At 48.0% G+C, this 25,345-nt stretch overlaps 1 protein-coding gene and 1 long non-coding RNA gene across 3 annotated transcripts in view; one reads left to right on the top strand and one right to left on the bottom strand.

Annotated features, from left to right (window-relative positions):
* CDH3 (cadherin 3) overlaps nt 1–7,380 on the top strand; it is a 99,575-nt gene extending 92,195 nt beyond the window's left edge. For both annotated transcript variants that reach the window (XM_082369818.1, XM_082369817.1), the window contains exons 13-16: nt 1,584–1,790; nt 4,213–4,343; nt 4,716–4,862; nt 6,504–7,380. In XM_082369818.1, the coding sequence (XP_082225944.1) occupies nt 1,584–1,790; nt 4,213–4,343; nt 4,716–4,862; nt 6,504–6,713 (695 nt within the window). In that variant the 3' untranslated portion in view covers nt 6,714–7,380. The remainder of the gene's footprint in view (nt 1–1,583; nt 1,791–4,212; nt 4,344–4,715; nt 4,863–6,503) is intronic.
* LOC309617583 overlaps nt 1–22,258 on the bottom strand; it is a 150,668-nt gene extending 128,410 nt beyond the window's left edge. Inside the window, exon 1 of the long non-coding RNA XR_014238065.1 lies at nt 12,443–22,258. This is a non-coding gene — a long non-coding RNA (uncharacterized lncRNA). The remainder of the gene's footprint in view (nt 1–12,442) is intronic.
* Between the last annotated feature and the right edge of the window lie 3,087 nt (nt 22,259–25,345).

The following is a 25,345-nucleotide window of genomic DNA, read 5'->3' as shown; positions in this document are numbered from 1 at the left end:
GTTATGCCCAAAGCTCAGTGGTACCAACACCTGATACTAGCATTGATACTTGGTTCTTGATTTTGACTTAGTTGTTCTATCTGACCGTGTTTTTTTGTCAGAGGAGTTAATCCAAACTCTACACCTGTGTGACCTTGGGCTGCTTACTTGACCTCCCTAAGCTTCAGTGTCTGCATTTGTAAAATGAGGATAACAGAACCTGCCTCTCAAAGTTGGGGTGGAGGTCAGAGTTGGGCTTGGCACATAGTAAGTGTCAGTTTAGTCACTGACACCGCCACTAGCACCATCATCAGCTGAGACCTCAGCCCTCCAGTGTGGGAACAGGATAGCGGGAGGGATGTTTGGGTGAAAGACCCCATGTTGGCCTCTCCACTTGGTAGACCAAACATTCAGCCTACAGAACTCTCTCTGCCTGCCGCTGCTGAATGGCAACAGGGTGAATTCTCCCTTCTGGCCTTTCAACTAAGAGGGGCCCAGCGAGTGTGCAGCGCCTTTGAACTGAAAATGGCTTGAGGTCACTGCTGAAATAGGCCAGCAAGCCTGAGGGTGGGTGGGCTAGCAACGTGGGGTTGTTTTTGAATGTCCCAGTGATGGGGGGACACTACTGACATTTAGTGGTGAGGACTTGAATGCTTGGGAAGGTTCCTCATGATGAAGAATAGTTCCACCCAAGCTAATAGTGCCCTCTTTGAGAAACTTGGGTCTAAACTGAAGGCCTTTCTTCAGAGAGGCCTCTGACCCTATATTTCTCACCCACAAACACAGCCCCCCTCCCCACTCCAGGAGTGCTGCACACCCTCCCCAGAGTGGTACCCGTGTGCAGGCCACACTGAGGCTTGGCTTCTGCTCTGTGGCTGCCTGCTGCCCGCCCCGGGCCTTTGAAGGCTGGTTAGCGCAGTGCCCATTGCAGCCTCACTGCCGGCATCTCTGAACCTGTGTGCAGTCACTCATGCTGGGATAACACAGGTTAGCACCCTCTCTGATCTGCTTAACAACATCAGTTACATCACCAAGTCATATGCATTTGGATTTATTAATAATTGATGCTCACTCAGAATATCCGTGTTTCAGATACTGAAATTCTATCATACAGTTGAGGTATAAACATTATATTCACTATTGCAAGAGCAAAATGCTGCAATAATAAATGGTAGTGAACTTTCAAATAGGAAAACAGGTGGCCAGTTAATGTAAATATTAAAAGATTGGGTTAGCTATCTTTTAGGAAGAACAATGTTTGTTTGTTTGTTTTGCGGCAAGGAACAATCTAGCAGCTAATGGTACTGAGAAATTATTGGCTCTGCATGCCATGACTTTTTAAAAACATCGTATTTAAAAAATGCTGTGATTATTGATTTATTTTAAATAAAGTGATGAATTTATTCTTCTATCCAAATAATCCTTTCCACAGTGGTAAATTTGGCTTTGGCCGAATATCAGTTTTTAACACCTGGTAGTGTGCTTTGGGGATATTGCTTCCTGTTGCCCAGATGCAGAGGCTGCCTCCTCAAACCTCCGTCATGGTGTGCTCGGTTCCCACCATTTGCGGTCTCCTGAGATGAATAATTATCTGTCCACTCCAGGAGACACAGTGGCCTTGTCCCTGAAGAAGTTCCTGAAGCAAGACACATACGACGTGCACCTTTCTCTGTCCGACGACGGCAACAAGGAACAGCTGACGGTGATCAGGGCCACTGTGTGCGACTGCCACGGCCACGTGGAGACCTGCCCCGAACGCTGGAAGGGGAGTTTCCTCCTCCCCATCCTGGGTGCTGTCCTGGCTCTGCTGTGTGAGTGCCGGCACCCTTCCCCTTCTGAGGACAGGATGGTTAGAAGACCTGATTCTACCCTGAACTTCAAGGACTAAGGGGCCACCAACATTGCGCATCTGTTCCTTATACTCTTAATTCCGGGAGTGTCATTCGATCCATAGATGTTTATGGAGGTTCTGGAAGGTGCCAGGCTTTGGGGATATATTGGGGAGCAGACTCGACCCTGCTGTCACATCGTCTAGTGGCTAGAGCGGAGGTTCTGAAGGCGTGGTCTCCAACCAACAGCGTTAGCATCACCAGGAATTTGTTAGAAAGGCTAATTCTCTGGCCCACTCCTGACCTACTGATTCAGAAGCTTAGGGGTAGGACCCGGTAATCTGTGTTTTAACAAGCCCTTCAGGGGATTCTGATGGATGTTAGAGCTTGAGAGCCATTGGTCTAGTGAGCAGAAATGTTTAGTTAAAAACTAATTTCTTTGCTCTCAAGGTAGAACCTATCACATTTGCTTTTTTCACTCTCTGAATTGTCCTTACACAGAAAACATGCATTCAATCACATATGAATACAAGAGTAAGCTTTAATTAGTCATCATACTGTGTAGCAAGCACTGTGTTAGGCGCTGAGGGTGCAACACTTAACAAAACAGACCAGTCCCTGCCTTCATGGAGTTTACTTTCCAGTGCAGAGAGCAGACAACAAATAATCTGGCAGAGAAATAGGTGTTGCTATGGATTAAAAGAAAGTGGGGGGAGGAGGTCTGCCATTTTAAGTAGGGTGGGCAAGAAGTATCCTTACAGAGAAGGGGATATTTGAGTAAAGACCTGAAAGAGGTGAGCAAGCAAATCATGCAGATATCTAGGGAACATCAAGTGCAAAGGCCCTGAGGCAGCTCTGTACTTTATGTGTGGAAACAGCAATGACTTGGATGGAAAAAGCAAGAGGGAGAAGAGTAAGAGATGAGATGAGATGAGGTCAGAGAAGTGATGGGTGTGGCGGAGCAGTGTGTTGGGCCTTGTAGGTTATTGTAAGCACTCTGGTTGAAATGGGAAGTCATCGGGTTTGGAGCAGAGGAGCAATGTGATTTGACTTGAATTTTATAGGATTCCTACTGAACAGACTGTAGAGGGCCCCAAGGGTGGGGGCAGATTGCCATATGGAGCTACTGCCATAATCTAGGGGTGAGATGGTAGTTGTGACTCAGACCCAGGGTGGCGGAGTGAGAGGTGGTCATGTTTCAAGGTAGAATCAATTCAGATTCATATGTGGTATGAGGAAAAGAGCCATCTATGATTCCAAGGCCTGAACAAGTAGAAACATGGAGCTTCCATTAACCAGTTTGGGAAGGACCGTGGGATGAGTCCAAATGGGGAGGTATCAGTAGGCAGCTGGTTATATAAGCTTTGGGTGCAGGTGAGAAATCCGAGTTGCCTCCTGCCTTTCCCCAGACCCAGAGGGGGAGGAAAAGGTGAGGGTGGGGTCACAGTCTAGCCCACAGAGGGTGTGTATCCCGAGAACTCATGGCCTCCCAAAGAAGGCTAGGTCAGTTTTGTCTGGCCAGAGGGAGACAGTGGTTCCATCAGCAGGCAAAAAAAGGGATAAAGCTTAACAGTGGCTGTATCCTCTTACATTAAACAGCCACAGAGAGGGCCAGGGGGTACCCTCCTCATATGGGATTAACTGGGGGTAAGGCGAGCAACTAGGCACTAGCTGGCCAGTCCCCACTGTGTCCAAATAGACTGTCAGCCTTTCAAACCGTATTACTAAAACCTAGTCCCTCTCTTAAAATTCCTAAATAGCATTTGCACCTAAGTTCACATTACTGCATTATATCAAAGTTGCACTGTCTTGCTTTTAACTTAAAGTCTATGGCTATTAGAGGACACCTAGTGACTGAAAAAGAGTCATGTTGAAAAGTAACATCTGCTGGGAGATTCCCATCCCCACAAAGGAGGATTTCCTTAAGGACCATCCCCACAAAGGAGGATTTCCTTAAGTACCACCAATATGGGAAGACTGACAGTAAAATGATACAGAATTACAGGTGGGGGAATGAAGTCAGAATGCCAGTAGGAGGAGGCGATTTTAAGCTGAGAGCTCAAGGGTGAGAGCCATGCATATGCATAGAGAGTGTTCCAGGTGAGGCACGAGCCTGGTTGAAGGTTCTGAAGTGGGAGACTGCCGGGTATATCTGAGGAACCCCGAGGAGGCCAATGTGACTAGACTTGGGTGGCAGGGAGGGTTGGAGACAGGCAGGGGCCAGTCTTGTAGCCTTGATGAGGAGTCAGGGAATTTCCTAGGTGCAAGGGGGCCACTGAAGTGTGTTAAGCTCTGGCTGCTGAGTGGAGGGGTCTAGAATTAGATGGGGCTCTGGGGGTTTGCGGGTCCTGGCCAGCCGTGTGGTTGTTGGGGGGTGAATATTCACACTCCCCATCTCTTGCAGTCCTCCTGCTGGTGCTCCTGTTTTTGGTGAGAAAGAAACGGAAGATCAAGGAGCCCCTTCTGCTCCCAGAAGACGACACCCGTGACAACGTCTTCTACTACGGCGAAGAGGGGGGTGGCGAGGAGGACCAGGTGGGGCACTGGGGGGGTCTGGGGGTCGGGAGGTGGATGGCCCCCACAGCCACTGGCAGGGATGGTTTTGGGTCAACCAATTAACCATGTCAGCTGCGTCAACCAGACCCCGGTCTGAAGCATCCGTCTTCTGAGAGGGTGTCTGGTCCATGGCTCTAGTCTCTTTGGCCCCAGCCACCTCGACCTTGAACCTGTGCTTAACTGGGGAGGAGGGGGTTTGGAAACTTGGGCTTTCAGAGATCTCTGACATTATCTGTCTTCTAAGACCTACCTATGAACCAGAACATCCAAATGGTACAGAACTAGGGTGAAATGTCAACGGGGGGAGTGGAAGGGTCCTTCTCCATCCCGTGACCTTCCCCTTTCATGAAGGACTATGACATCACCCAACTCCACCGGGGCCTGGAAGCCCGGCCTGAGTTGGTTCTCCGCAACGATGTGGCGCCAGCCTTCATTCCCACACCCACATACCGTCCACGGCCAGCCAACCCAGATGAAATCGGCAACTTCATCATCGAGGTGAGGCATGGGGGCCATCCTAGGGCAGCCCTTTATTCAAGCATCAGCAGCACGAGCACAGATGGGCTTGGAGTCTTGGCTCTGGGTTCAAATCCTAACTCTACCTCCAACCTGCTGTGTGACCTCTGGCATATCTGAGTAACTTCTGGGCTTCTGTTCCTCCTCCATAAAACCCTAAGTTTCAGAGCGGTTAAGAATAGGTTAGGAATTATTTCTTTATTCAACAAATATAGTGGTTGTCAGGAGAAGACTCTGGAGCCAGACTCCCTGGATTTGAATTTTTAAAGATCTCAGGTGATTCCAATCTGGAGCAAAGTTGGTGTCCTCTGTCGTAGGGTGCTTTAGGGATTGGAGGCATAATCACTTGGAACAGTGCTAGCACAGGGAATCTCCTAGGGAACATCAAAAACGGGTGCCTCTGACTCACCCCCCTGAGATTGTGATTTCATTGATCTGGATGTGGCTGGGGCTTCAGAATTCTTTTAAAGATTCCCAGATAATTTAAGTTTGGGAACCGCTGGCCTGGTACCTAACATGTATTAGGTAATGATAGCTATTGTTGCTAATAGCTAAGTGTCTCTGATATTCTCAATTCTGGTCACATATTTGATTTATCTGAGGAATTTTGAAAAATATCAATGCCTGGGACCCAGACATTCATTTTTTTTTAGGCTCTGATATTTTTTTAGTTCCCCAAAGAAATCAGATACATAGCCAGGGTTGTGAGAACCACAACCTAGGTACATAGAAGATGAGCGATATGAACCTAGCACAGCCTGGTACCTTGATAGCAGTCAGTAAAAGGAGGTTTTTAATACAAGGGAGGGGAGGAGGAGGGAGAGATGGTAGGGGAGGGAGGAGAGAAGGAAGGAGGGGAGGATGGATGGATTTGGGGAGTTCAAGGAAGCAGCAGTGGGCACAGGGCTCAAAGGGTGGTCAGGATACCTCACTTTGGCTTGAACCCTTCTTACCTTTCTTGCTTTCTAGAAATAGCCTGGTGGTCAGACTCTGTTCTTTAGCCTGAGCATATTTGAGAATCCTGTGCAAAAACAAAAGCATCTGGGGAAAGTTGCTCAGGGCAACTTTGCCTTGGAGCCAAATAACCAGATTTTCCCTCCAGTTAGATGAAGACAGTTTCCAGAATATCTGTGTTGGACAGTTTGCAGATACTGTCTCAGTTAATGCCTGCCTGCATCAACTCTGCAGAGTAGGAATCCTGTTGTCTTCCTCATTTCACAAACGAGGAAATAGTCTTCCACTATATGCCAGGTACTATGCTAATAAGTGCTTTTATATATACGTATATTCATTTATTCCTCTAAAACTATAAGAAGCCTTCCCATTTTAGAGATGAGGCGGGAAAAAATGGCATGGAGAGGTTACGTTTACACATCGTGTGTGCAGTCTGATTTCAGAGTCCCCACCCTGAACCGCTGGCCTGTCACACTGAGCGCTCGCTCTAGGCTGGGCCCTGTGCTGAGGATTTATGCGTATTATTTCATTTTCAACCTTCAAAACCTTAAAGGAGGGGAGAGCTGGCTTCGCAGATGAAGAGATGCAGGCTCAGTTAACTTGCCAGGGCTCTCACGGCTGCCAGGTGTCTGATCCCGCAGCTCCTAACCCCTGCTCTCTGTCCCCCAGAACCTGAAGGCGGCCAACACGGACCCCACGGCCCCGCCCTATGACTCCCTGTTGGTGTTCGACTATGAGGGCAGCGGCTCCGATGCCGCCTCCCTGAGCTCGCTCACCTCCTCAGCTTCCGACCAGGACCAAGACTACGACTATCTGAACGAATGGGGCAGCCGCTTCAAGAAGCTGGCAGACATGTATGGCGGGGGCCAGGACGACTAGGCCTCCCTGCCTGCAGCGCCGGGGGCCTAAACACCAGGCCCGCAGCTGCATCTCCAAGGGGTCTCCATCCCCACCTCGGCCAGGGACTTCGGAGCTTGTTGAGAAGTAGCCTTAGCAACTTGGAGGGAAGAGGCGTGACATTAAAGGGGCAGGTTTCTAAGCCTTTCAGCATGGAGGGACCCGGGCAGTTTGATTTCAACAGTGAAAACCTCTTAGCCTCGGCCAGGGTTGCCGAATTTCCAGGAGTCTCTCCCCTGCCGTAAGATGCTCAGCCCTGTGTACCGGGCCTGGACCAACTCTGACTCCCGCATGTTGACATTCTCTCTGGAATGGACCCTTCTCCTTAGAAAGAGGCCTCTTATTGCAATCTGGATTTTTTTTTTTTTTTAAATGCTATTTTCAAAAAGTTAGAACCAGGTCATCAGGCGCCCCTGGGGTCCTCCAGAGGCCCAGGACAGAGCTGGCTGGCTCACGTGCCCTCACGCATTGCATTTCTCTCTGATCTCTGGGCCCCGAGGCCTCGTTTGAATGGATTACCGCGTTTTTATACCGAGCGTGTTTAGGTGGTCCTTTATTTTTTACTTTCCCTATCGATTGCTGTAGAGGAAGGGTGATGACAATGCTGTAAATGTACTAGAACTTTTTTATTAAAGGAACTTTTCCCAGAGGTGCCAGGGGAGTGGACTCTTTTTTTTTTTAATAGCAGTTTATTGACGTATAATTCACACACCATATCATTTACCCATTTAAAGTGTACAATTCAGTGGTTTTCTAGAACTTTCAGAGTTGTGCAAGGGGCAGAAAATGCTTTTAGCCCTGCAGGCTTCCCCCCAGCTTCCTCCTGATGGTAGAGGAAGCTCAGGATCTGTTTACAGGCCCAGGTAGGGGCAAACCTTCTGCGCGCCTCCCTACAGATTCAGAACTGCTATCTCTGTGTGAGAACCATTAACTTGCTTACCCCTTTGCAGGCAATGTCTTTTCTGGACCAGTGGCCGCACACGTACGTGGTGCAGTACGTGAAGATTTCCTCTCCTGTGCTGTGGGCTCTGTGTCGAAAGGCAGGGATTGGGGAGGATCCGGCTCCGCTCCTTCCCAACAAGTCCCTTAACCTCTACCTGCCTCAAGATTTTTCATGTATAAAATGGGGAGTTTTTATGGAGATTAAGTGAATTAATATCTGGCACATGGTAAGTGCTATCTGTGTTCATTGGTAACAGCTACCATTTATTCAGTACTTTTTAGACCCAAACAGCTCTTAACTTCAATTACTTCCTTTAAACAAATCCTCACAGTCACCCTCTGAGTCCCGGATCTTCCTCCTTTAAAGAATGGCCTCGTATTTTTTTTAAATGACACCTGATCATCATCAAAATCAAGCCAGACAGAAAATTAGAGAACTCACCCAGGATGTCAATGAAATTGGAACATTCCTGACAACACCAGGGCACAGATACAGGAATAAGGATGAAGAGGCAGCAGGGATTCCATGTGTGTCTTTGTTAAAGCGAAGTTTTAAATTTGTCTTTGCAATGAACCAGAAGAAAAGAATCCAAAGTGAAGCTCACAGTGTCGCTGAAGTTGAAATCAATGTGTCCTTCCTGCAGGAGGGACTGATTCTTTAAAGCAACGGTACCCCAAGCGCGGTTCCTGGACCAGCAGCGTCAGCATCGGCTGCCGAATCAGGAACTCCGCAAGCAGGACCCTGCAATCTTGTCTAACAGGCCTTCCAGGTGATTCTGATGCACGTGTGAGTTTAAGACCAAGGCTCTGAAGCGTGAGGCCGTGGGTGTCCTGAAGCCTCAGACCCTGGATGGGGAAGTTTAAAGGGAACTGAGTCTGCTAAGAAAGCTCTTCACCTGGCCTTGGTCCATAGCACCTGAGCCCACGGTCACAGCACCTCCCGCCTCTCCCTCAAGCTGCAGCGTCTGGCTCCCGCAGCCTCAGCTTCCCCTCTACCAGGGCCCTGCTGCTATTGCTGCTACTGCTGCTAAGGTTGTGCGGGGAGGATTAGGTGTCTCAACCAGCAAACACCTGCTGCCCCTTATCTTAAACGCCTCTCTGAGAAGCCTGAATAAAGCCTGAAACCCTATCTTCAGCTGAGACTAATAATAAAACCAAGGAGCCCCTGTCCAGGCTGGCCTTCCTCCCCTGAGATTTTTGGAGGGAGTGGAGGAGCAAAAGCAGCCTTTCCTAGCCAAGCCTTGTCTCTGCCGGTGGATCTGAATTCCCTTGGTGATGGAACCCGCCACTAGCCTCTGAGTGACTTGGAAGGAACGAGCCTGGGCTATGTGACGGGGATGGATGTTATGTCACTCTCTCACTCGGGACCTGCGTCTCATCTGCAAAATGGACTCCGGTCTTTAGGGCCTATAATAATAAGTCAAACTATTTGCAGCTGGTAGGTCTCCAGTGCTAACCACTCAGAGGGAGCGCTAACTGTAAATACCCAGTGTGGCCCGCCATACCAATGGGGACCACCTGCATGTTTGCTTTGCCTACCCTGAATGTGAATCTTTCACATTTTGAGGTCTAACAGTTGAGCGTGCATCCCTCCAATCTTTTCCCCCCTGTGCATTACATACACATTTTGCATTATATCTTTTCATAACAGGATGTAAAAGGATTGCCTTATTGTCTCCATCACATCTAGTTTGGATGTGCTGGCATGTATTTAATCTTACTACCATCCATGGACATTAGTGCTTCTAGTTTTTTGCCCTTAACAATGATAAAATAAATTCCCTGGAGCATCCATCTCTGCAGATGCTTCAAAGCCAGCCTTCTTGGACTTCCCTGGTGGTCCAGTGGTTAAGACTCCGCGCTTCCACTACAGGGGGTGCGGGTTCGCTCCCTGGTCGGGGAACTAAGATCCTGCGTGCCGCGCAGTATAGCCGAAAAAGAAAAAAGCCAGCCCTCCAACAACTGGGGAGGGGTGAGGGGGCCTGTGGTCCTGGTTGTGATCGAGGCCGCCTAATTCTAAGTGGAGGGTTCAGACGGGTTGGTGCTGAAAGGATCCCTCAGGCTCATTCTATTAAATGATTTTCCCCCCAGACTTAAAGCCAAAGTTGCAGAACCCAAGTCCAACAAAGAAAATAACTGAAGTATACTAGCTGTGGGAAGAAGGGGTCAGGGTGCCCAGAGACCTGCCTTTGGCCTCATCCTCCCAATGTTTCTCCTTAAGAACCCAAATGCAGAGCATTTTGAAAATTGCCCCCAATCTACCCCTGTCATTTTTCAGATTGGAAAAGATAGAGGTTCCAAAAGCAGGGACTCCCCAAGATCTCTCCAGCTGGTCAGAGATGGGCAGAGCCCAGGCCTCACTTCTCACTGTGCCTTTTCCCTGGTGGCTGACCTGACAATCTTTTTTTTTCCTCCCCAAAAGGCTGAAGATAGGAGCCATCTCACCAGGTGGGCTTTGCCAGTCCCTGAAGGGGCCTGAGGGGATGGCTTTCATCCCCGGAAGGTTGGCAAGTAGCCGAGGCCTCAAATTCCTGGCTTCCTATGCTAGACATGGACTTTCCTTAACCACAGGCCCACACAGGGATGCAGCAAGAAGACCCAGGTAGGGAGATGCTGAGGGATGGCCAGTAAGGGGGGGCCCTGAGGTCAGCCAGGCAACGGTCCTGCCATTGAAAGGGTGGGGGCAGTCACCCCGGGAAGCCCCTTGGGCAGCCCACACCCTTTGTGTCCAGTTCCAGACTCACTGGGGGCTCCACTGCTTCTGGCTAAAGGCAGAGCCTACCTCCCACCTCCCACGAAAATAATCCACCCAGGAGGCGTGGTTCCGGGCACAGGTTCAAATCCCAGCACCTCCAGGCACGATGCCTTAGGCTAATCACTTAACCTTTCTGTGCCTCACTTTCTTCACCTGGAAGGTGGAGGAGTAAATGAGTCAGTATCTGTGAAGTGCTTAGAAGGGTGCTTGGCACAGGAGTGCTGCATAAGTGCTGTTCTCATCACTGCTGTGGTGGTGGCGGACAGACTGACAGCGTCGGGTCCTGCTCCTTTATCTCCACACTCCCAGCTTGGGTGGAAACAGCCCTTCCTACCCTCAGCGTTCCGACTGCAGAAAGGGATGTCAGTGGTTAGGGTGGCTGTGGTTTCCCCGAAGGCCCTTCCCCTCTGCACCCAGCAGAGGGCACCATCCACTCAAACCACAGCACGGCCAGCGCCTCCCAGCCTGACCGCTGCGGGCAAGGGAAGCTGAGGGTGGAAGAGCCACACTGGCTGCCGTGTGGCAGGAGCTGCCTTGGACACTGTGATGGTGATGGTGACGGTGATGGTGATAGTGGCGGCGGTCACTGTTTATCGGGTGGTGAGTGGCCGTGCCCTTCACACATGTGGCGTCAGTTACATCCATTCTCCCGCCAACAACCATTGCGGGGAGAGGTTTTACGGTTCTCTTTTTTAAAGGAAATTGAGGGTCAGAGAGATTAACGACCATGCACAGCCAGGAAGTGACGGAGACAGTTTTGGGGTCCAGGTCTCCTTAATTCCCTAGTATGGGCTCTTTTTACCAGTAGGAATAAAAAAACTCCAGCTACATTGGGAGCATGGGGCAGGCAGGCAGTGGAGGAGGCTCTTCAGGTATGGCCTAACCTCCTCCACGGCAGAGCTGGCCCCACCTGACCCTGAGACTCTAAGGTCCTGACGCAGAAAAGCCACAGCATTTCCAACTGCATCGGGGGCATGTGGGGCATCACCCCAGGACTTCTTCATTCCTTAATTTAACAACTGTTTATTGAGTATGAGTTCTATGCCAGGCACTGTTCTAGGTTGCAGGGGACACAGAAATGCAGAAAACTTAAAAATCCCAGCCCTAATATATGGGGGGCTCCAGGAAAAAAAATGTGTGTAGGGCCCACCTTCCATGTGAGTCTAGGTCATAAACTGTTAAATAAAAGATATCCTATCTTCCTACATAGACCAGCATGTCTTCATGGCGATCTGGAAGGCCAGGTTTTAATCTGGATTCCCAGACACCTAGAGTACTAGGCAGAATGCTGCTGCGTGGGCAGAGTTAGCCCCCAGCCCAGGAGCGGTGGTCAGCCTACTACTCTACCCACCCCGGGCTCCATCCTACACCATGAGGGTCCTTGTGCACATGTGTGTGTGTGTGTGTATGTACTCCCCAGCCCACCCGTCCAAGCTCTGTCCACCGATCTACACAAATAGCTTTCCACTGACCACCCCTTGGGCCTAGGAGTACACACCTGGGCTGTGCTGGCTGCCCTCAGGACAGACCTGGGGAGGGCCTGGCACAATTTATTGCAGGGAATGGTCTAGAGGGCAGGGTGGGGGGCACAGGTTCTAGCAGTCACAGCTCATTAGCTCCATAGGAGGGGCAGGAGGGCCAGAGCAGAGCCTTTTAATCCACAGGGCGAAGGCCCTTCCTGCCCAGTCTAAGGGCGATCCTGCTGACATTCAGTGGGAGACAGACGATAAACAAGATGAATCAGTGAAATGGACGGTACAGTGAAAGGTGAGGCTATAGAGGAAGATGAAGCTGGGATGGGGCATAGGAAGTAAGGGATCGGGGTGAAGGTTCAGTTCTAGAAGTCAGGAAAGGCCTTGCTGATGTTGACTTTAAAAATATGTGCAACGTGAGAGTTGCGAGTTAAGTTTTTTTTTTAAATAAATTTATTTATTTATTATTTATTTATTTTTGGCTGCGTTGGGTCTTCCTTGCTGCGCGTGGGCTTTCTCTAGTTGTGGCGAACAGGGGCTACTCTTCGTTGCGGTGCACGGGCTTCTCATTGCAGCGGCTTCTCTTGTGGAGCACGGGCTCTAGGCGCGCGGGCTTCGGTAGTTGTGGCACGTGGGCTCAGTAGTTGTGGCACGCGAGCTCTAGAGTGCAGGCTCAGTAGTTGTGACACACGGGCTTAGTTGCTCCATGGCATGTGGGATCTTCCCAGACCAGGGCTCGAACCCGTGGCCGCTGCTCAAACCCGTGTCCGCTGCATTGGCAGGCGGTTTCTTAACCACTGCGCCACCAGGGAAGCTCCCGCAAGTTAAGTTTTATTTGGGGCAAAATGAGGACTGCAGCCCGGGAGACAGCGTTTCAGATAGCTCTGAGAAACTGCTCGAGGAGGCGAGGGGAGGAGCCAGGATATTTAGGAGTTTTGCAACCAAGGGCAGGTAGTCGGGAGCATCAAAAGATTATAGTTAATTAAATAAAACCAGATATCTCAAGTTAAGGAATTTAGCGCTTTCCTATGTATGGGAAGATGCAAGGGTCTGGGCTCACTGAAATCATTCCTTTGATATGCACCTCAACCATCTGGGGCCAGTATCCTGTGTTTTCACTTCCTGAGTTTCCTCAGGGCTCACGGCTCAAGTTGGAGGGCTGCAATCATTGATGACTGTGACATCCTTTGTTTATTGATATGGCAGGAACTATTCCATTTCTCACTGAGAAGGGAGCATTTGAGCATAGACTGGAGGGTACTGGGGAGCAAGTATGTGGTTATGTCTAGTAAAAGTTACAAGTGCAAAGGCCCTGAGGCCGGAGTGTGCTGCAGGGATTTCAGCCGAGTTCAGCAGGGAGGCTGCTGGAGCAGAGGGAGCGAGCAAGAGTGCAGTGGGAGACGAGGTCGGACAGGTACGGGGTGAGGCCCAGGTGCCCAGTCCTGGGCTGCCACCTCCACAGCCGGCCTGGAGGCTGAGTTCACGACAAGGCCTGGTTCCAGAAGCCCTGGGAAAAGGCCTGATTCAGCAATCTCGCCTCCATCCAGGAGCTGGAGAAACCTGATTCCTCCTCTGCTCCATTCTCAGCCACTGAGGGGACGGCCTGGACCTGTCCGGGCCTGTGGGCAGCTGCAGAGCTGGCAGGCAGGAGTTGCAAGATTCTTCTCTCTCGGGGGTCCCCGGACTGAGCGGGGAGCCTGTCAGAAAGGAGCCCCAAGTCTGCGGGCACAGAGCCCTGGTGAAGAGTGCAGCCCCTAGAGGCCCCTAGAGGGGTGGGTGTGACCCACAGCCTCCCTTCCCTCAACACCACACCTCTCTCAAAGGGGTGAAAAGAGGCCACTGGGAGGTGACATGTGAAAAGTACTCAGTGCTTTGCCTGACTGGCAGTTAGGGTTTAATAAGTGGTAGCTGCCATCATTACTGTTGTTGTTGCTTGTTATTAGGCCTTCTCCAAGTTAGGGGTGGAGCCCAGCCCTCAGCTGCCTCAGCATTCCTGTGCCCACTGCCCAGCAAGCGGCAGGGGTGTGACAGGGATTGGAGAGCAATCTGAGAGGGGATGGGTGGGTCAGGAATGCTTGGGCTGGGTTCCATCCATTCCTGTTCCCACTGCCTTCCAGTGAACCAGGGCCAGCCAATAGGGCAGGGAAGGGCAGGTCTCTTGTCACCCTGGAACCTGACAACCGAGGCCTTCTGGGGAGACAGTGCTAAGTAAGTATGGGAATTACTACCTTTAGAGCTTCTGTGAATTATGCACTTACCATGTGTAAGACAATACGCTAAAGTTTCACTCCAAATCAAAACCAAAGTTTTAAAATGTCCCACAGGGCTCTGCAGGATCTGACCCCGTTGCCCCTGGGACCTCGCCTCCTACTGCTCTTACCTCAGTCCCACCGTGGTTCTGGCTACGTCAGCCTCCTGCTCTTCTGGGAGTCGTGCAGGCTGCTTCCCGCCTCGAGGCCTTTGCATTCGCTGTGCCCTCTGGCTGGCATGCTGTTCCCCCGGATATCTCATGGCTCCTCACCTCCTTCAGGCATCACCCAAATGTCCACTTGTCAGAGATTCTGTCCCACTTCAGAACTGCAACCCTGCCCCCACCCACCATGCCTTATTTTTCCATAGCATTTATTACTTCTCACCATACTATACTATATATTTTATCTATTTGTCCCCTGCCCCCCATTTAAATATAAGCTCCACGAGGGCAGGGATTTTTGTTTCTTTCCTTTACTGCTACATCCCTAACCCATGGAATAGTGCCTGGAACATAGTAGGCATTCAATAAATGTTTGTTTAATAAACATGCTTTACGACCCTCAAGGCAGGTTTTATAAATTCCCTCTTTTTTGGGGGGGGAGGGGCTGTGCCATGTGGCCTGTGGGATCTGAGCTCCCCGACCAGGGATCGAATCTGTGCCCCCTACAGTGGAAACGTGGAGTCTTAACCACTGGACCACCAGGGAATTCCCCTATAATTTACCTTTTGGAAATGAGGAAACTCAGGCCCAGGGAGGCAGGGTAAGTCACCCATGGTCATGCCCAGATGGTTACCAGCAGAGCTGAGAGAATCCAGGAACGCCACTTGTGACATCTCATTTAACCCTGCATCAGTCCTGGAGTGGTTATGCTCATTCCATCTTACAGAGGAGCAAACTGAGGCTAGAGAGGGGCAGAGATGGGAGATGAAGCTGGTTCCGTCTGTTTTGATCAAGTCATTGCTTCCTGGAGTGTGGGCTTCGGGCCTGTGGTGGGATGTGGAATGGTGTGAGGTGATGTGTGAGCAAGGTATTAAAGTCTTACGTGATCCTGAATCACACAAAGTTGTTACATTTTCAGTTTTCTTTCAATCCTTCTGCTTGCATCAAGGGAAGAGTCCCCCTTTTATTGTGCTTAGCAGGTCTTTAATGACTTTAACCCTTACGCTTCTCTCTCTTAACCAGAGAAGGAGGGCCTAGAAATTAATGACACTGTTATGTCATCATTGTATTTATTTTTACTTTAGTTACAGCAAGTGATGCTGGTTTTTCATTTACAATACTGTTAGTTTTTCACTTAAAATAAATTTCTTTATGTTTTAAATAGTGAGTCCATTTAAAGAAACAATATTAAGTGAAAGTTAGTGAAGGTGGAACTCAGGTATGCCAATAACAATGAAGGTGGTACTTCAAAGACTGAAGCTCGAAAATTGAAATCTGTGTTCTACTTTTTATCTTATATCTTCTTTCAAAGAGTATCACTTTCTTTGGTGGGGAGGGGGTGGGGGACAATTTACAATCCAGAAAATAAAAGAAGAATTAAGTACTAATCTGAGTCTTAAAAGTTGCCTTCAGGGAAGAGTGGGAGGGAACTTTAGGGGCTGGAGAAATCTGGGACGACTTCCTGAAGGAGGAAGCCCTTTGAGTTGTCCTTAAAAGATGTATGGGAGTTGGATAAGGGGCTAAAAGAAAGGAGAGTACCATGCTTTCCCTTGCCATTGACCTGTTGTACAGATGAGAAAACTGAGACCCAGAAGGTAGCTATAGCAAGTGGATACAAGAGCCCAGTCTGGCTCCAGTCTCAGGATCTTGTTCCAGGGGGAAGCCAATGAAGTAGAAAATAAACTAAGTCAAGCTGGGAGGGATGGGACCCAGGGTGGCAGGGTGGGGGGATGGGGATGACAAGAGAAGAAGCTCTGGGCTTGAGTCAGTGAGGAGCCACAGTGAGCTTTGGAAAAGCGAGAAGCTACCAAGAATAGTCGATAGCTCAGCAGGGTGCATAAGAGTGTGGGCTCTGAAGCCCCACTGCCTGGGTTCAAGTCATTCTCTGCCATTTGTGACACAAGCTCTCAGTTCCTCTACCCATAAGATGGGCATAATGGGAGTACATGCCTCACAGAGTTGCTGCAACAATCAAATAAGTTGATGCATGTAACACACTTAGAGCAGCACTTAACACATAGAAATACTCAATAAGTATTAACCTTACAGGTAATATTACTACTATTATTATTGTTGTTATTAACTATAAGGTGGGCTACAAAAAGGAGAGGTTGGAGTCAGGAGGGCTGATCCAAAGGCTGCCACCTCTGTGCCTCAGTTTCCGCATCTGAATCAGCTGCTTGCTAGGGGTTCTCCTCACCAGCTCCTTGGTTTGGGGGCCCATGAAGTGCTGGAAAGAACCACTGCTGGAACTTGGTGCCCACTCATCATTCAGCAAATATTTATTGAGCCCCTACTGAGTGCCAGGCCCTGGGGATATGGAAAAACAAGACAGCCCCACCCCGTGCCTCCCTTATAAAGCTCCAGACTGAGGGAGGAGACCAGGAAGAACCAGGCAATTACAGGGCAGGTGATACTAGTCTGACCTGATGTGGAGTCGGGGAGGGCCTCCCAGAAGAGGTGACATCCAAGCTGAGACCTGAGGGCTGCGTAGGAGTTTGCCGTGGGCTGGAGAAGGAGATCAGGAGGAGCAGTGTGTGCTCAGCAGGGGAGAGGCATGACCAAATCGTTGCTCTAGAATGATAATTCATGGGTGTGTTCTTTATAGACACTTGCATACATGCAAAATTCCAGATGGACGGGGCCATTCACCGTTGTTGCATTGACTGTAAGAGCAAAAGGTTGGTAACAACTCTTAGTCCATCAGTGGGTGGCTGCTTAAATAAACTCTGCCACATTCACAGCATGGAATATTCCACAATTGAAAACACACAAGAAAGCTCTTTATGCACAGATGTGGAAAGATCCTTAAGGTATCTTGTCAAGTGAAAAAACAAGTTGGAGAACAATGAGGAACATGTGCTACTTTTTGTGTAAAAGAAGAGGAGGAAAATGAGACTATATAAATTTTTTTACTTAAATATGTGGAGAGAAACTCTGGAACAGCCTTGTCCAATAGAATTTTCTCTGATGATGGAAATGTTCTGTATTTCTGCTGACCAACATGGTAGCCACTAGCCACACATGGCACTTGAAATATGGCTGGAGTGATCAAGGAACAGAATTTTTAATTTAACTTAATGATTAGATTTAAATCTAATAGCCACATGTGGCTTGTAGCCACCGTATTGGACAGCATAGCTCTAGAAGAATACAAAAGAAACTCCTAACAGTAGTTAGTTAACTGCAGGGAGGGAATTAATTAGGCGGATGGCTAACAGGAATGAGAGGGGCACTTGTGCTTTATACCTTTTTTGTGTCCTGTAATTTTTGAACTAGGTGAATGCCTTACCCATCTCAAAAGTTAGACTTGAAAAATGAAAAGAAGGAATGAGGGAGGGAGGCAGAGCCCTCGGGCTGCTTTGTGGAGAACGGATTAGAGAGGGAGAAGGAGTAAAAGGGGAGACCAGATGTATCAGCCAGGATGCTGGCGAGAAACAGAGGCAAACTCAAAAGATTAACTGAGCAGAGTTAATGGAGGTACTGTTTACAGAGTGGTGGGCAGGGTTGCAAGGTGTCTTCGTCTAAGCACTAGATTAGGTTGATAATGGGTTGACTGGATTGATAATGGTGCCATTTTCTGAAATGAAGACAGGAAGAGGAGCAGGTTGGAGAAGGGCAATGATGCATTTGGTTCTGAACTTGCCTGTATTTCTGAGCACTTTGAGGTGCCTATTGGACATGTAAGTGGAGATGTTCGGGTGTAGTAGGGTTCTACAGGTGTGGGGTTCTGGAGAGGGCACACAGGCCAGGTGACCCTGGAAGGGAGGGGCATTGGTGCCAGCTTCACAGCGTCTGTTCTCCTTCCTACTAGAGATGGGAGAGGGAAGTTGCCATCAGCTAGAGAGGAAGGAAGAGGAGGAGTGAAGGAGAAGTGGTGGCACCATATCACGAAGGGAACCCACGTCCTTTACTTCACGTTCCTCATTTCCTCCCTTTGGGTGGTTTACTGGATAGAAGTAAAAGCTGAGGGGCGAGGCCTGAGCACAGGGCATGAAGGAGAGAGCTGCAGGAGCCCTGCATGTGTCATTTCATGAGCTGCCAGGCAGTTGTGGGCGGCGGGGAGTCAGAGGAATGAGTCACGGCATCTACCCCTGGAAGGCCCAGCAGTGAGAAGGCTGGGGATGGAGGAAGTGGGGTGCCACTGGACCAACCAGTCCTGAAGCTCTGAGAGCACCCCATCCTGGACGACCCCATGAGAGAGGTTTTAAACAAGAGCAGCCTAACTGCTGTGAATAACATGGGGCCAATGAGAACTCCAAAAGGAAATGATAGTAAGTAAGTAAAGCTATCATCATCATCAGCCCCTCACCTTAAGAACTTTCTTGGGAATTCCCTGGCAGTCCAGTGGTTAGGACTCGGCGCTTTCACTGCCGTGGGCCCAGGTTCAATCCCTGGTGGGGGAACTAAGATCCAGCAAGCCATGCAGTGCAGCAAAAACAACAACAACAACAAAAAACAAAACACACACAAAAAACTTTCTTAAGAAAACTCTTAAAAGCCAGGTAGTCTGCAGAGCACTTTCTTTTATCCCACTCCAGTCGGGTGGCCAGGGCAATGGAATCCTTTTAATATACAGATCCAATAACATTCATTGTGCCAAATGACAAGGACGTTACGACCCCCATTTGGCAAGTAAGGAAATCAGGGCTAAGAAAGGTGGGAAACTTGGCTGGGCTTCCGATTCCGAGGTTCATGCACACTCCACCTCCAGGCCCAGCGCATTAGCCTCCCTTCTGTGCCATCTTCCTCCTCCCTCCGCCCCTGGCCCCGCCGCTCCCACTTGGCCACATTCCCTCTCCTCCTTCTCCTGAGATCTCCCCACCCTTCTGTCCCTCCTCTCCCTCCTTCTCTATGTCTCTATGGAAATGAAGTCAAGGTTGGTTTTGGTGGACTACACTTTACCATCCTTGAGAAATATTTTAAATGATGATCTCATGTATTGTTTCCACGAAGGAAAAAACAGTAAAATCAAGTCATTTCACTTTAGTATGTCATTCTATTTTCCCTAATAATTCGGTTGACCCTTCATAAAGCGGGAAGTTTCCCTCATCTTAATCAACAAGCGTATCGGGTTGCTCTTGCTCCTGCTGGCTGGCGTCAGGAGCAGTTTTATTTTTCCAGGGATATTAGACATCTCGACTCATGAGCCACCAGGGAATAACTTCAGGGTTTGGGTTTCAAGTGTTTCAGAGGGCTGCTTACAAACGTTCCACCCGTGCCTGCCCTCCGTGCCCACCAGATCTGTCGCTTAGACAGTTACGGTGGCCCTCGAGCTGTGCTGCCTTCCAAGACTCCTCCCCCGTCTGTGCCAGAGTAACCCTTCAGATCTCATCGTGTCACTTCTCTGCTTAAACACTTCTGTTCCGTTCCCATGACCTACTAGATGAAGTCCAAGTAGCATGTCATGTGACGCCTTCCAGGCCCTGGCCTCTGCTGACATTTACAGCCTAGTCCTGCCCACCCCTCACCTCTCCCTTGGTCCGGGCCCCGCAATCCACGTGGTATCTTTTTTAGGATACAGGCTCTCCTGTTGCCTCACCTTTGCTTGTGCTTCTTCCCCCTATGTGGGTGCCTTACTTCTTCCCCATCCTTCCCCAAATCTAATCAGTTCTTACAAGCATTTCCTCTGCAAAGCCTTTCACAATCCTGGAGTCTCAGAATTAGTTGCTCCCTTGATGTTGTGTTCCTTCCTCTAGTAGATTTCATCGGAGTCTAGCTCTTAGGCTAGACTTCATGTTCCTCTCCCCAGTTAGATCGTAAGCTTACTGAGGGCCTCTGCCTAATTATCTCCAGCCCACACTCACCCCTGGCACTGAGCACAGTACCTGGGACCCAGGCTGGTGCTGAGAAGTTGCTGAATTGAAATCCAAGACTGAAAACCTTCTCTGAATCCCATCTTTACCTTTCCAGTAAAGGGAGTTCATGGCTGGCCGCTTTGCCTCTCCTTTAGCCTGCAAGTGACTTGGTTCCTGCCCTGATGTCACTTCTTCCAGGAAGCCTTCCAGATTTGTCACCCCTCCTATGAGTTTCCTTAGCACCTGCCTTAATGTACTCATCGCCCTGAATTGTAAACGCTTCCATCTTCCCCACCAGTCTGAGGATGCCTTGAGGGCAGGGGCTGTGAGTCTAGCCCAGTTCATAATTATAGAGCACTTTCAGCACGCCAAGTGTGTTTTGAGCACTTTATGTATACTAACTCATTTATGTGCTAAAACAAACATGAGCTAAGTAGCATTAGCCCCATTTAAATTTTTTTTTTTAAATAAATTTATTTATTTATTTTTGGCTGCATTGGGTCTTCGTTGCTGCGCGTGGGCTTTTTCTCTAGTTGCGGCGAGCGGGGGCTACTCTTCATTGCGGTGCACTGGCTTCTCATTGTGATGGCTTCTCTTGTTGCGGAGCACGGACTCTAGGTGCGCGGGCTTCAGTAGTTGTGGCACGTGGGCTCCGTAGTTGTGGCACGCAGGCTCTAGAACGCAGGCTCAGTAGTTGTGGCGCACAGGCTTAGTTGCTCCGTGGCATGTGGGATCTTCCCGGACAGGGATTGAACACGTGTCCCTTGCATTGTCAGGCGGATTCTTAACCACTGCACCACCAGGGAAGTCCCGCATTAGCCCCATTTTATGGAAGGGCAAACTAAGTCACACAGCTAGGAAGCGGAGTAACAAGGGTTTTAATCCAGGCCATCTGACTCTAGTGCCAACTATTCCCCATTGCACACTATTAATTGTATAATTTAGTGAACAGAAGTGGGGTCCGATGCTAAGAAGCCCGGCACACCCTGAACTCCTGCTCATCTTCCCTCAGGAGACATAGTTGCACGCCAGTCTGCAGGGAGTTACCCAAATGCAAGACCAAGATCTGTGCTAATAATGCGTTCTTGGTGAATAGCATTTTGATAAAGACTTGTTGTTCTCCTCTGCCCAAGGAGCCACCCCATTTCCTGCTGTCCCACAGGGAGGTCCTGGGAATGGTTAACAGTGCTTTGCTGCTGAATAACCTCTGCGGTAGCTTTAGTAACAAAAGACCTCACAGCACCAGGCCAGCTGCCAGACTTCTCAAAGACAGTCCCCTCTCTCCTTGCTGGTGGGCAATATATGGCTCAACACCCTGAAATATGCACATAATCTTTTTTTTTTTAACATCTTTATTGGAGTATAATTGCTTTACAATGGTGTGTCAGTTTCTGCTTTATAACAAAGTGAATCAGTTATACATATACATACGTTCCCATATCTCTTCCCTCTTGCGTCTCTCTCCCTCCCACCCTCCCTATCCCACCCCTCTAGGTGGTCACAAAGCACCGAGCTGATCTCCCTGTGCTATGCGGCTGCTTCCCACTAGCTATCTATTTTACATTTGGTAGTGTATATATGTCCATGCCACTCTCTCACCCTGTCACATCTTACCCCTCCCCCCCCCCCATATCCTCAAGTCCATTCTCTAGTAGGTCTGTGTCTTTATTCCCGTCTTGCCACTAGGTTCTTCATGACCTTTTTTTTTTTTTTCCTTAGATTCCATATGTATGTGTTAGCATACTGTATTTGTTTTTCTCTTTCTGACTTACTTCACTCTGTATGACAGACTCTAACTCCATCCACCTCACTACAAATACCTCCATTTCGTTTCTTTTTATGGCTGAGTAATATTCCATTGTATATATGTGCCACATCTTCTTTATCCATTCATCCGATGATGGACATTTAGGTTGCTTCCATGTCCTGGCTATTGTAAATAGAGCTGCAATGAACATTTTGGTACATGACTCTTTTTGAATTATGGTTTTCTCAGAGTATATGCCCAGTAGTGGGATTGCTGGGTCGTATGGTAGTTCTATTTTCAGTTTTTTAAGGAACCTCCATACTGTTCTCCAGTGGCTGTATCAATTTACATTCCCACCAACAGTGCAAGAGTGTTCCCTTTTCTCCACATCCTCTCCAGCATTTATTATTTCTAGATTTTTTGATGGTGGCCATTCTGACAGGTGTGAGATGATATCTCATTGTAGTTTTGATTTGCATTTCTCTAATGATTAATGATGTTGAGCATTCTTTCATGTGTCTGTTGTCAATCTGTATATCTTCTTTGGAGAAATGTCTATTTAGGTCTTCTGCCCATTTTTGGATTGGGTTGTTTGTTTCTTTGTTATTGAGCTGCATGAGCTGCTTGTAAATTTTGGAGATTAATCCTTTGTCAGTTGCTTCATTTGCAAATATTTTCTCCCATTCTGAGGCTTGTCTTTTGGTCTTGTTTATGGTTTCCTTTGCTGTGCGAAAGCTTTGAAGTTTCATTAGGTCCCATTTGTTTATTTGTGTTTTTATTTCCATTTCTCTAGGAGTTGGGCCAGAAAGGATCTTGCTGTGATTTATGTCATAGAGTGTTCTGCCTATGTTTTCCTCTAAGAGTTTGATAGTGTCTGGCCTTACATTTAGGTCTTTAATCCATTTTGAGTTTATTTTTGTGTATGGTGTTAGGGAGTGTTCTAATTTCATACTTTTACATGTACCTGTCCAGTTTTCCCAACACCACTTATTGAAGAGGCTGTCTTTTCTCCACTGTATATAATCTTTGACCCAATAACTCTACTTGGAGAAATTTATCCTAAAGACCTCTCCATACAATTCATCAAAGGCATGTATATAAAGGAGTTCCTCATAACATTGTTTATGAGAATAAACACTGGGGGAAAAAACCCCAGGTCCATCAAAAAAGGAATTAGTTTAATAAAATATAGGCATCTAGGGCTTCCCTGGTGGCACAGTGGTTAAGAATCCGCCTGCCAATGCAGGGCACACGGGTTTGAGCCCTGGCCCGGGAAGATCCCACATGCAACTAAGCCCATGCACCACAACTACTGGGCCTGCACTCTAGAGCCCACAAGCCACAACTACTGAAGCCTGTGCGTCTAGAGCCCGTGCTCCGCAAGAAGAGAAGCCACTGCAATGAGAAGCCTGCGCATCCCAGCGAAGAGTAGGCCCCGCTCACTGCAACTAGAGAAAGCCCGTGCGCGGCAACGAAGACCCAACACAGCCAAAAAATAAATTAATTAATTTAAAAAAATAAAAACATAAAAATAAAATAAAATAAAATATGGGCATCTAAATAGTGGAAAATTATACAGCCATTAAAATGCTATTGGGAATCTATTTATTGATGTGGTAGGTTGTCCATGAACTGCTGTTGAGTAAAAACACAGGTTACTCAATAGAATAGGTAAAGTAGTTTCTTCCTGAAGGAAACACAGAAAGTGGTAACAGTAGTTGCCTTTAGAGAGGGGAACAGAGTGCCTGGGGGATCAGAGAGGAAGACTTGCTTTTTAATTTTTAATGCACCTCATGTGCTCAGAATTAGATGAATCATAATCCTTTGATTAATGATACACTTGTATCATTGGTCTGTGCCTACCCAGTTTTCAATTTGATTCACTGATTAGTTTTTTTTAACTCTTCACCCAACCCAAGGGATAGAACAACAGTACCCATGGGATCCTTTTCTATCCCAAGCCCCTACATCCCCCAAAAGGTAACCAGTCTTCTGATGTTTGTGCTTTTCCTTCCCTTGCTCCTTTTGTATAGTTGATACATATATACTTACGGTCCAAATAATATATTGTGTACTTGTAGTTGTTTCTAATCTTTATAAGAAGAGTATCATGCTGTATGGAACCTTTTGGAACTAGTTTTTCCATTCAGCATCATATTATGAAGATTCATTCATGCTGTTGTGCATAGCTGCAGTCCATTCATTTTTTTCATTGCTATGTATTCATCCGTTGTTTGAATATATTGCATTTTAAAAATCCATTATCCTGTCAATGGGCAACTGGATTTTTTCCAGTTTTTTGCTATTATGAAGGATGCATCTATGAATATTCTTGTGCGGGTATCCTGCTGCGCATGTTTCTGCTGTTTCCTCTGGTTAAAGCCTGAGGAATGGACTCTCTGTGGCCTGGGGTTTTTGAGTGCTCAGTGTTACTGGGCTCGTACATGTTTACACTCTCACCAGCACATCAAAGGGATGCGGTTAATGCATGTTCTCTGCTATCCTACGTTAAGTTAGACTTTTTAACTTCAGCAACCGAATGAATGGGAGGCTTATTTCTCAATACTTATCCTTTCATTCCTTTCAAACTTCGTACCAGGTGCATGTATTACGTTCTCAGATAAATGAATAAAATTCAGTTATATGATTGTCTGAAGAGACAGAGGTTGGATATGGCTCAAAATGTCAGCTATGATGAACTCTAGGGTAACAGGTGATCTTTATTTTAATTTTTCTTCTTTTTGCTTATCTCTGCATTAATTTTTTCTACTGTGGCTATTTACTACTTGTATAATTTTTTTAAAGAAAGAGGGGAGGGGCTTCCCTGGTGGCGCAGTGGTTGAGAATCTGCCTGCCAATGCAGGGGACACGGGTTCGAGCCCTGGTCTGGGAAGATCCCACATGCCGCGGAGCAACTAGGCCCGTGAGCCACAATTGCTGAGCCTGCGCGTCTGGAGCCTGTGCTCCGAAACAAGAGAGGCCACGATAGTGAGAGGCCCGTGCACCGCGATGAAGAGTGGCCCCCGCTCGCCGCAACTAGAGAAAGCCCTCGCACAGAAACGAAGACCCAACACAGCCATAAATAAATAAATAAATAATAAAATTAAAAAAAAAAAAACGAAAGAGGGGAGATACATGGTGCTCAACATCAGTCATTAAGTAAACACAAATGAAAACCACAATAAGATATCACTACACAACTGTCACAATGGCTAAAATTTAAAAGATTGCCCACACCGCCTGCTGGAGCAGGTGTGGAGCAACTAGAACTCTCATACACTGCTGACGGGGTGACAGCATGGCATAGTCACTTTGGAAAAACAGTTTGGCAATTTCTTAGAAAGTTAAACATATGCTAACCATATGATTCAGCAATTCTTTTCATAGGTATTTACCCAAGAAAAATGAAAACATATGTCCACATAAAGACACATGAATGTTCCTAGCAGTTTTATTTATAATAACCCGAAACTGGAAACAGCCCAAA

Source organism: Balaenoptera borealis (genome assembly GCF_965194805.1).
Source record: "Balaenoptera borealis genome assembly, chromosome: 19".
In the NCBI taxonomy this organism is placed as follows: domain Eukaryota; kingdom Metazoa; phylum Chordata; class Mammalia; order Artiodactyla; family Balaenopteridae; genus Balaenoptera; species Balaenoptera borealis.
This window is presented reverse-complemented; position numbering and strand designations above follow the sequence as displayed.